General features: G+C 46.7%; 1 protein-coding gene across 1 annotated transcript in view; it reads right to left on the reverse strand.

The window, feature by feature from the left end:
- LOC113591155 (PC3-like endoprotease variant B) overlaps positions 1-12,243 on the reverse strand; it is a 120,603-nt gene that overhangs the window by 23,805 nt on the left and 84,555 nt on the right. The window contains 3 exon segments of the mRNA XM_035528327.1: positions 2,355-2,540; positions 4,313-4,406; positions 4,492-4,602. Of these exon segments, the coding sequence (XP_035384220.1) occupies positions 2,355-2,540; positions 4,313-4,406; positions 4,492-4,602 (391 nt within the window).

The raw sequence follows: 12,243 nt of genomic DNA on the forward strand, positions 1-12,243 counted from the left end.
CTTGCAATAAGCACAGAAGCACAGGGGGTAGATGTGCATTCAGAGAGAGAGAGAGGGAGAAAGGCAGAAAGAGAGAGAGAGAGAGAGAGAGAGAGAGAAGAATGTCTATGTGAGGAAGATTAGAGGAGTGAGAAATTTGAGGAGAAAGAGAGAGAAAATGGAAAAAGGACTGAGAGACATTAAAGCATGCAGAGAGAAAGGTGAGATATACAGAATCATCGATGGGGCAAGGAGAGAGAGAGAGAGTGCATGAGCGAGAGAGAGAGAGAGAGAGAGAGAGAGTGCATGAGCGAGAGAGAGAGAGAGAGAGAGAGAGTGCATGAGCGAGAGAGAGAGAGAGAGAGAGTGCATGAGCGAGAGAGAGAGAGAGAGAGAGAGAGAGAGAGAGAGAGAGAGAGAGAGAGAGAGAGAGAGAGAGAGAGAGGGAGAGAGAGAGAGCGAGAGAGCTGGTGGGTCTGTGCCAGCAGAGCTCTTGCTGTGTGTACATATGTAGAGCAGCAGGAGAGGACTGTGTGCAGGACTGTAGCGTTGGCTGCAGCCCAGCCTCCCTGCATCAATCATTCACAACACTACTGCTCCTCTACACCCCCAAAAAACTCCCCATTATGCCCCAGCGCATCCCACTACACCCCACTACACCTTAGCACACCCCCTACACCCCACTACACCCTACTATGCCCCTCTATGCCCCACTACGTTCCACCACACCCAAACGCACCCCAGCACACCCCACTATGGCAGAAGTTAGGGCCACTTCTCCATACAGCCGTGGCTTCTTTTGCAGTGAACCGGATGTTGTACAGAAGGCCAGCCCCCCAACATGCACTCACACATGCACGCGCACACACACACACACACACACACACACACACACACACACACACACACACATACACTCTCTTACACTCATTTGTGGAATAAAAAACAGAAATACCCACACTTGATCTCCCTAAATTCATTAGCCATGGAAATATATGCTAATGTATGCACCTCTAGAAATCCACCTTGGGCCACTGTGTGTTTGCGGGGATGTTTGTGTTCATATCAAGGTGTGTGAGAACGGGAATGCGCACAAGCAAAAAGGTGTGTGTTTATGTGTGCGTGTTTTCCACTGGGCCTGAGTACTTAGGGCCACATGTTACAGTGGTGCACAGTGAATATGTCAATGTCTCAGGCTGAGATGTGTTTCCATGTTTTGGGGAGACTGCTACAGCATCTCAGGCCACGATACTCATCTGGGTGAGTGCCAGCTCCTGGCCCCTCTGTGTGAGAGCCCTACTCCCTGGCTCTTGTGTGTGAGAGCTCCACTTCCTGGCCCCTGTTTGTATGTGCCCTATTCATTGGCCCCTGTGTGTGAGAGCGCTACTCCATGGCCCCTGTGTGTGTGAGCCCTGCTGTTTATGAATTTTGGGGGTGGCATTACATGTTGTCAGTGTTGTATATCCTCACTATGTAATTGGCCACAAAGGGGGGGGGAAATCTGTAGGAGATTTTGAGCCTTTGTGTGTCCCTTTCATCTCCAAAGCCAACCTACATTTGTTCCATTTCAGTTTCTCTCTAAATCTATCATGCACACACACACACATACACACACGCACACACTCACACTCACACACATCCCACCCCCCCCCCCCCCACCACACATACAATGTGAATTGTTATTTCACTTTAACAGATAGAAAAGGGTAAAAGAGAGCAGGACAGAGATGGATAGAACATTAAAGAGAGGGAGAGACAGAGAGAGAGAGAGAGAGAGAGAGAGAGAGAGAGAGAAGACAGTGTGGTCAATGCAAGAGCAGTGAGGTCCAGACAGAGCAACATGTTTTCCTTCACTGTGAAAAATTCACACAGATTCACCAGAATGTAACAGTAAAATAAAAAAATTAAGAATATAATCTAAAAAATTACAATTGATCCTTGGAGAAGGAAGCACAGCTCCGCTTGTACAGCAAAATGTCACTGCCTGAGACATAGTAACGCACTCTACACTACTACACCAACCACACCTCTCACTGTAGAATAATAATCTTTATCCTGTTTATTATAATTTATTGTCACTTCTTTATTTGAAATTTTTACTACTTTTATTTAATATGTTGTTACTTATGACGATCGTCATATTCATTTCCAAATGATATGCTACAGCAAAATTGTACCTGGTATAGTCATGCAATAAAGTCACCTTGAACTGGAACTGAACTGGTTTGAGAAAAAAGAGCAAGATAAGGAGAGAATAATAGAGAAGTAAGGGTAGTGGGGTAGTAGGGGCAGTAGAGAAAGTAAGTTGCAGGGGCAGTAGGGGCAGTAAGTTCAGTAGGGGCAATAAGTTCAGTAGGGGCAGTGAGCAGGCATACAGTGAGGGTCCAGGTGCCGTGGGGACTCTCCCTCCAGCTCTGCATGCTCAACATGGTCCAGTTCCTGAAACCTTCCGGCGAGGCGTCTTCACGGCGTGTCCCGAGCAGGAGAGAGCGTGTCTGCGCCGGAGACAGGAGCTCTATACTGATGTCACCACGACACACAGCACTCATGCTCACTGTTACCTAGTGGGCGAGTGTGTGTGTGTGTGTGTGAAAAAGAGAGACAGAGAGTAGGTATTAAGACACTTGTGATTAACGTCTTTAAAAACACAGGCTCAAACAACTGTGAGACTCTAAATATTAAAATGGTTTTAAAACATTTTTAAAAGAAGCTACAAAAAGAGGCAAAAATCACTGCGATCCTGTTGGATAAAAGTTGTTTGGCCAAAAGTGATACAGTATCGAGTGTGTGTGTGTCTGTCTGTCTGTGTGTGTGTGTGTGTGTGTGTGTGTGTGGTTGGGTGGGCGGGTGTGTGTATGTGTATGTGTGTGTGTGTGTGTGTGTGTGTGTGTGTGTGTCTGAGAAAATGTTGAGCTCATATTAAAAAAAGTAAGAGTGTACCTACATTACATGTACCTACAGTGACTTCTGTATATAACTTATGTCTGTGAGCTTCTATGTGTGTCTGTGTGTGTTTGTGTGTGTGTGGGGGGGGTGTATAAATGCATATGCATGATTGTAGGTGGTCAGGTGTGTACGTGTGTGTGGTAAGTGTAGGAGGTGTGGGTTGATTGACAGGACCCCAGCCCTTACTGGGCACTGTTGCTCTGGAACAGGATTGGTCTCATGTTTGGAACAGATCTGCACTCACAGATAGTCACTTATCACAAATGCAAATTCAGTGCTCTCTCTCTCTCTCTCTCTCTCTCTCTCTCTCTCTCTCTCTCTCTCTCTCTCTCTCTCTCTCTCTCTCTCACACACACACACACACACACACACACACACACACACACACACACACACACACACACACAAGTAATTACTGGAAAGTTGTATCAGTCTCTCTGTATGCTTGTGCTCACAATATTTGGTTTACAAGTTCAGCGTTAAAGTTCAATGTTAAATAGATTCCACAGTTAAAAGAACCAAAAGCTACTGAATGCCATCAAACAAAACTGAGAGAGGCAAAAAAGTCTGACTGAGGAAACTCTTCTTACAGTGAGAATAAGGAACAGAAATTAAAAACTCAAAAAACAAAACAATATTAGTTTTGATATCATCTGTTACTTTTTGATTTTAGGCCACTGAAAGGTACTGCAAAATATAACTTTGCAAGTAATAATTATTACTGACTGAATAGAGTTCCTAAGCCACGTTCCAGTGGTTCGAGCCCTGGGTTCAAGTCCGGAGTAGGGTGGCTGCCTCCAGCCTTTGTTACACATGCTGCTGAATCCTCTCATGCTGTGAGGACCCCTGATGAGGGGCGTTGGGCGTGGCCCCGATGGAAAGGGCAGCTGCGTGTGGGGGGACATGCGGACAGTGTCACGCACGGGGGACACTCCCTGGAGGTGCAGCCATTGTGATGGGGACATCACTTCCTGAAGGGGAGGATGGTGTGATGGAGACCGTCTCTTAGGAGGGTTAGGTGTGCTCCGGCTGCTACGCCACAGTTGGCTCTTTGGTCCAGTGGTCAGGGCTCATGTTTGCCTCCTGTCAGCCCTGAGTTCAAGTCCTGGGTAGCGTGGCTGCCTTTGTTATAGCTATTTTCAATATATTTTAAGTAATATTTTTCTCCACCTGCGGCTCTGCTGTAGCTCTACTTGGCAGTGATCAGTAAACATCAGTTCATCCCCCAGTCGGTACTAAAATCAGCCTCCTGCGCTGGGTGAAAACTGTGTGATGATAGCTCTGGTCTCACATCCGCTACAAAACACCTTTCAAAATCTCACACCCGCGTATCCATATAGCCTGCAACATGTATAGCACACACACACTCCTGCAGACTCTCACTGACCTGCACATGCTCGAGAGTGCTGACCTCATTGTGCTGCCCTCTACAGGCCTCTGAGTGTATGTTCACACTAACCTCGCCTCCAAATGGAAGGACCCTAAACAGGAGCGCACACACTGGTAAACCCTCCTCCCTCCTGTCTTGCGAACGCACGCCACTCAGGTGTGTTTTCCGTAACTTACTGTACTGGCAGAAGAGTGACGCTTTGCTCACATTTCTGCTGAGCTGCTGCCGCCGGGAACTGACGAGCATTCTGCACTATCACAGCAGCGTCCAGCAGCCCGAAGCCATACCTACATCAGGGAGAGAGAGAGAGAGAGAGAGAGAGAGAGAGAGAGAGAGAGAGAGAGAGAGAGAGAGAGAGAGAGAGAGAGAAACCAGGGAGAGAGACAGAGCAAGATTGATTGATTGATTATTGATAATTCAAGGGTATATTTGTGTTCTTTATCAGACTGCGGTTGCACTCTGACTGTAGAATCTGGCAGTGTTATTTTGCTGTTCATGTATTTAGTCGATTACTCCTATAGCAAGGCAACCTGTAAATTTGTATGCAGTTCTGTCCATATCCCCAGAGGAGTGTGTGTGTGTGAGTAGTTTTGCATGTGTGTGGGATGAAAGATCTTCTGAGTGATACTCTGCTTGTCTCTCCTTAGTGGTCTATGAGGAGGCAAGAAGTCATTTGCTGAGATGATGATGTCCTCGGCCCCAATCACTCTCTATTCTGTCAGGCAGGAAGAGGTGGGGTTTGTGCAGGGTAATTGCACCGAGAATTGATTTTAAGCAACATGCCAAATCAGACACTATTATTCACTCATAACTTAGGAACTGCACGGAGGCCAACATGGAGTCATGAGTCCAGTTAAACAGTCTCTCTTACATGCACACACACACACACACACACACATATGCACACACACACACTCACGCATTCACGCACTCACGCATTCCCGCACACACACAAACACGCACTCATGCACACTCTCACAAACTCTCACACACACTCATATATATATATATGTGTGTGTGTGTGTGTGTGTGTGTGCGTGTGTGTGTGTATTTACACATTTATATACATACACACACAAAAAGGTGAGGTGCTGGGTGAAAGAGCTAAAATGATAATGACCTGGTGCCTGCATCTTAGCTGCATACTTCCCCACCACCCACCAACCCACCCCCACACACACACACACACACACCCACACACACACACACACACACACACACACACACACACACACGCACATACACGCACACACACACACACACACACACACACACACACACACACACACACACACACACACACATACACGCAAACACACACACTTAGGGCTTGGGCAGGAAGTTGCTGTACACAAGCATTCAGGAGCAGACTCAGCTGCAGTGGGTGATTTTATGAGGACAAACCTCCAGCAGGTGACATCCTCACACACAGCTCACACACACATACACAGCCTCTGCTGAGAGAACCTCAGCCTGGTTCCAGTCCAAATCCTGGGCTCCCAAGGGCACTCATCGACCCACCACAGCCAGCTCCACCGCGGGGGAAACAACACACACCTGTTCAGGAAACTCCACATATACCTGAGTTCACTACTAAATACTAAACGCATCCTGCAACACACCGGGTGAAAGCCTTTCCCTTGGTTTAGGAATAAGATTATCTTTAATAAACAGAATTTCTAGTCTTGGTGTCAAGTACTGTTTATAATATCAGTCACATTGTAAAAAATACTTCAAAACACAGGTAAGAAAGTATGAACGACAGAACGAAAAAGAAACTCCACTTCTGGTCTGTCTGAATCATTACCCAGCATTACCCAGCATGCAGTGCACAAAGCTCCACCCCTGCCTCCCCACATATCACATCTGCAGTCCCACATTCTCCTTTTCAGTCTGTCACTGACCGGGCTGCTGAAAACCTCCCTTTCTTTTCATCTCTTTCTCTCCTCCATCTCGCCCTCCCTCGTTCTCAGCGGGTCTTTTTTGTAACTGTCTAGGGACCCTTTCACTTTCTGTCCCTGCCTGACCTCCCCTGGAGCACATTCTGTGGTGTTATACACACCATCTGCTATCGGAGGGGGTTGCTGCATGGGAGGGTCATTCCTGTCCTGTGCCGTCGAGCGGTCAGCGTATCGGAACAGTGGGGATCCTCCTCCTCTGCTGACAGCGACTCAGCCGAGTGGAATCAGGGTCCGAACCCCACCAGCACATCAACGGATCAACAGAAATGAGACTCATCTCCAGCCCCACCCCACCCCCACCAGGCTGCGGTGGTACGTCCCACTAATTCTCTGATAGAAGTGTGTATATAGTGGCACTCGAGACACCCGAAGCAGCCGCCTGTGTTTTAGGTCATTTTCCCAGGAATGGGCGAGAGGGAGCGGCTGGACCCATCTACCATAGGCCTCCGAAAGCTGGGGACACCTCCAGCCCGCCATTACACAGACAGGAATGCGCCCACACGCCACGAGCTGATTGGTCCACTGGCATTCCATATCACCCTGGTTACAGGCTCAGTCCAGTATTCCTCATCCACCACAAGCACCACTGGCATATTCTGCATGTCTGTCTGCAGGTGCAGGTAACACACACGAGCACACAAGTGGATGTGGGGGGAACCCGTAGCTCTGAAAGGATCAGCACCCAGACACGTCCAGAACATCCTTAGAAGCATGTGCATGCATCTTAAGCTTTCTGGAGGAGGAACATTTCTGGCTCAGAGGTGATTAGAGCACAGTTCTGAAACAACTCTGTGTTTGGCACGAGCCAGAGGTTCAAGCCAGACTCTAGAAGTCTGTAAACCAACACCCACTGTGACCATGTAATACTGGTGTAATGTGCTGTTAAATGAAAAAAAAGCCTTTAAAATTACAATTCTGGATTTTGTCAAACGGTTTCCGTGTGAACTCCCTCATAAAGGGAATGACCAGTATGTGCTGTGCGCTGTGAGTATAACCGGGCAAACATACGAAAGAGGTACTGCCTGACATGACAGGAACCCAGAGAGGTGATGGATACCACTACAGCCTACAGCCTAAGTTCTCCGAACATGAGAGATATGGGAGTTATGCCTGGGCTAAGTATATTGTTGGACAGATGGGCTGTGTTGGAGGGACGAGAGGATTCCATATACAGACTGGCCACAAAAAGCATACCAGACTGCTATTATAACACTGCTATTATAACCACTTCATTTAAAAAAACAAATAAACAAACCTTCATTTGATAGTGTCTGCTATGAGCTCAGACTGGTGGAGTGTGATATATGGCCTACAGAAAGTCCTGGTTCACACGAGAGACTCCCAAATAAATCAATCATTACAAAGAAAGCCCCTGACCCCATTTCAATCCTTCCGTTTCCCTAGACGACCTGAACGACAGACGCGTTGGGATCTACACCACCAGTGACACCACATGATCTCTGCGCTGCAGTCTCCACTTCAAATTATAGCCCCACGTCAGACGCACAACTAATTAGGCTTATTAAGTAATTAAGACAAGAGGTCTTAATTAAACACATCCACACACTGGGACCTCGAAGCCTCTGATATTGTATTCTTCGCTAATCTCATTCTTAAATGCTGGCCTTTCAATAAGCGAACATATTTATCTCAATGCTTCATCTTCTCCCCGGCTAGAATCTGGGCCGTGTGTGAGCGTGTGCTAATGTGCTATTTGCAGAAGAAGTGTTACAGAGAGACAGTGTGATGGTCTCCAGCAGGCTTCAGAAAGAGGTGCGCCGACGAGTCACCACCCATGCTTTCAAACAGCACGCAGGAAACACAAGTGCTAAAAACATCCCACTGAAATGTCAAAGCAAATGATATTGCTGAGAGTGGAAGGCCAGACTGCAAGTGGCACTGTGTGTGTGTGTGTGTGTGTGTGTGCTGATGATGATGTATTGGAGTGTTTTACGCCTGTTCTGAGATCAACCGACTGAGCTGCCAATGACTCTCCATTAGAATAGCTGCCACTCAAACCACCCTACTGCACAGGACACACACAGGGACATTGTGGTCGTATCTGTGGGTGGGTGTGGGTGGGTGTGGGTGGGTGTGAGTGTATGAGTGTGTGTATGTTTTTTGTTTATGTAAGATGCCTGACTCTCTCTCTGTAAAAAGCCAGGGGCCCAGTGACCTGCCACAGGGCAATCTGACCTTCTCCTAAAATCATCTTGTGAACGTTTCACACGTAATGTGATTGAGGTGGGATTTGTTTAATTCATTTTTGCCAGTAATAACCAACAGGACTGGACAGGCTGAAAATAAGCAGCAAACTCTTGCAAACTGTCTTAAATATAACACCATTTGCTAAGAGAACTCTTAGCTATCGGACACGCTGTCGGACACGCCCGTGTACATGCGTCTTGGTCTGGTCAGTGCCTTATCAGGCCATTTTCAGAATGCATCTGTTTAGTGGAGCTGCAACTCTGTATCCAGAGCTCAGTGGCGGTTAATTGCACAGAGCTATAAATTAATGAGAGATGAGCAAAAGAAGGCGCCTTTATTTATGAATTTCTCGGATTTCTCTTCCCCCTAGCAAAACATCAAATTGCTACTTAGCATGAATTATACATTAGAGGAGGCTGAGACGAGGGGCCTGTCTCCCCGGCGGGGGATGCAGGCCTGCCTGTGCGTGTGCCTGCTCAAAACCCCCACAGAGAGGAACCTGCTCCCCCGCAGGAAGTGCATCGCTCCAGTTCCCCTGTCCCTCTGGGCGTGACAGTGTGTCACCAAGACCCACACATTCAGCCCACTTTATCAGCTTGCTTGTCAATCAAATGCAGACATAAACACACACAAACACAAAGACAAACCAGCTCATACAATCCCCACATACACCAGTACACAGACACATACACAAAAACCCATACTAACTCTCCTTTCATACACTCTCCTGCATGCATGTACACATGTGTAGTATACATTAGGACACTCAAATGCCTTAAAGTCTCTCTCTCTCTCTCTCTCTCTATCTATCTATCTATCTATCTATCTATCTATCTATCTATCTATCTATCTATCTATCTATCTATCTATCTATCTATCTATCTATCTATCTATCTATCTATCTATCTATCTATCTATCTATCTATACATTTGCATTGAGTACAGTGTATCATAGTGCACCATAGATCTGAGTGCAACTTCATCACCTTAAATGACTTCACTTATAGAGCACCATTCTCACATCCAAGGTTTTTCTGCACAAACACACAGAAACAAAACAAAATGAAAATGAAAGATACACAAATGAAAAACAAACTCTATTTCAGTAAGATCATTAGCTGATGCATTAACTGATAGCGTGAGAATGCCAAAAGGTTTTAGGCTGGGTCTTAGAGGCAGAAAGTAAAGAACAGAGTCTAGGATCTTAAGGCAGAGCTCCAGAGGTCAGGGGGCGTGTGACAACCTGAGAGTGTGAGTATTGATGCAGGGGAGTACTACATTACCCACAAGCCTCATCGCCTCCCAATCAACCAGAGGTGTGGACAGACGTGCTGAACAAATCACATCATTCCCATGTTACAAACCACTACAGCAAACATTACGCATTACAGTGTGCGTGCAAGTTCAGAACCCGGCTAGCTACATTACTGAAGCTGCTAAATAGCTAATTACTGTTGAATAAATATCATGTTGGAAAATAGTTTATCAGAGACATCCGGTTTCTACTGTACAGCCAGCTACATGTATGAGGCTAAAATGCAATAGAGCAATGGAATTTGTAGTGCTAACCAAGGGATTTTGTTATAAGATTCATATCATAGTTAGTTGGTTTGGTTTATTCTCTCTGTTTAAGAACTGTCTATGGAGGTAATGTGTAGGATTTATACTTCCAGACTCAAGGGCACTGAAAAAGTGAACATTTACTATTCGGCTCTATAATGATATTCAGGCCACAACCCTCTTTGGGGGCGGGGCTCTGGGACCCTTCATGAAAATTAAATTTCACCCTATCTCATAAGAACCAGTTCAGATACAAGAACCAGTTCCCCTCATGCACTCTCTAACAGTGGGTACCCCCACCTCATACGGGCGGTTCTTTAACTCCTAATGGCCACTGTACATTCTCTGTTTGTTTTTCATCATTAACAGCAAAGTGAGCCTCTCAGGGCCCAAAGCCAGACGTGGTCCCACAACATATCTTTAATTAGCTCAGTTCTCCATAGTACACACACACACACACACACACACACACACACACACACACACACACTCCACAAGCTCAAAGTAATTGGTTCTGAGAGAGGGGGGTAAAAGAATTTCTCTAATTAATTTATCTGCCCACAAGTATAACCAGGAGAGAAGCTGTGGGCCAGTTTACAACCCCACTAGGACACACACGTACATGTGCACAAACATAACTGCATACGAGCACACACACACACACACACACACACACACAAACTGTTGCAAGAAAATATGTTACCTTGTGTGAGAGGAGAACGTTTCTAAGAATATTTAACCCCTCCTCACACACACATTAAACCCACACACATATGTACATACACTCAGTCACACACATTTACACACACACCTTATAAACACACAAATCTTGTTATGGAGTTAGTTGATATTGATGGTGGTTCATTTGTACTGATCTGTTTTGGTAAACACAATTCACTGTTTTAACATCAAGCCTGTTTTCCAGGTCACCCGCCCACTTCTGTGGAAGACTCATTGATTGGATCAGTACTATGACTGGCAGGACTTGTTACGTCTTAGACACATGGCTGCACAGCTGAATGTGGTCTTACACAGTGACTGGCAGCTCTAGAAAATGTGGCAGGTTTATTAGGCGGCAGCAAGCCCATCCAAGAGAGCCAGGTTCCAGGTTTCAGGGTGACAACTGTGCTAAATCTACATTTACACTTAAATCATTGGTCATGTCCTAAAAGACTAGCCACCAAGGCTAATTTACAACCACATAACCCCCCCCCCCCCCCCCCCCCCCCATATCTCTCACACAAACACAAAGCTTGGCTCAGTGTCAGCCTTGATGCTGGCTGTGGTTCAGTGTGTTTAATAGCTGTGTGTGTGTGTGTGTGTGTGTGTGTCAGTACTGGGGAGCTAGGGTGTTGGCAGAGACCCATGCGGACACACTCTCTCACAGCAGAGCTCTTTGTGTGGGGTGCCATTCCTCCTTTGTGCCTTTGTCCTGGCATAATTAAAGCCCCTACAGGTCCGCAGTGCCCTCTACCCTCCGCCGAGCAGTCAGGGCCAAACGCAAGTGTGTGTGCAGATGTGCAGCGAGACTGATGGCATGCAAGCAGGCCCGGCCTCTGACCTCCAAAAGGTCAAAGACACCTTCGCTTAAAGGCCAATCGGTCAGAACAAGCCCCCACCCCCCGAAGCAAAACACGGCTTTGCTCTAAAATCCCGGTAATATGGTGACGAATGACTGGACCAGCAAAGCAATCAAACCCCTACTGGTCTGGAGAAGGGAGGAAAGGATGAGATATTCAGGAACTGTCTGGTTTTCTAGCTCATTCTTTGTGTTTATTTGTGTCTCAGTCTGTCTCTGTCTATTTTTCTTTCTGTCTTTTTGTCTCCCTCTATCTCTGCGATGCTCTGTTCCTCCCTCTCTCTCTCTCTCTCTCTTTCTCTCCCTCTCTCTCTCTCTCTCTCTCTCTCACTCTCCTTCTCTCTCTCTCACTCTCCCTTTCTCTCTCTCTCTCACTCGCCCTCTCTCTCTCCCCCTCTCTCACTCTCCCTCTCTCTCTCTTTCTCTCTCTCTCTCTCTCCCCCTCGCTCCCTCTCTCTCTCTCTCTCTCTCTCCCTCTCTCTCTCTCTCTCTCTCCCCCTCTCTCCCTCTCTCTCTCTCTCTCTCTCCACCACTGCTTGTCCCCTCTGCTGCTGTCCTCGATGTCTCCTCTGCTGTTCCACTGGGCTTGTAATTACCATTTCATTAAGAAAGACAGTTTG

This window comes from Electrophorus electricus, chromosome 7 (genome assembly GCF_013358815.1).
Source record: "Electrophorus electricus isolate fEleEle1 chromosome 7, fEleEle1.pri, whole genome shotgun sequence".
In the NCBI taxonomy this organism is placed as follows: domain Eukaryota; kingdom Metazoa; phylum Chordata; class Actinopteri; order Gymnotiformes; family Gymnotidae; genus Electrophorus; species Electrophorus electricus.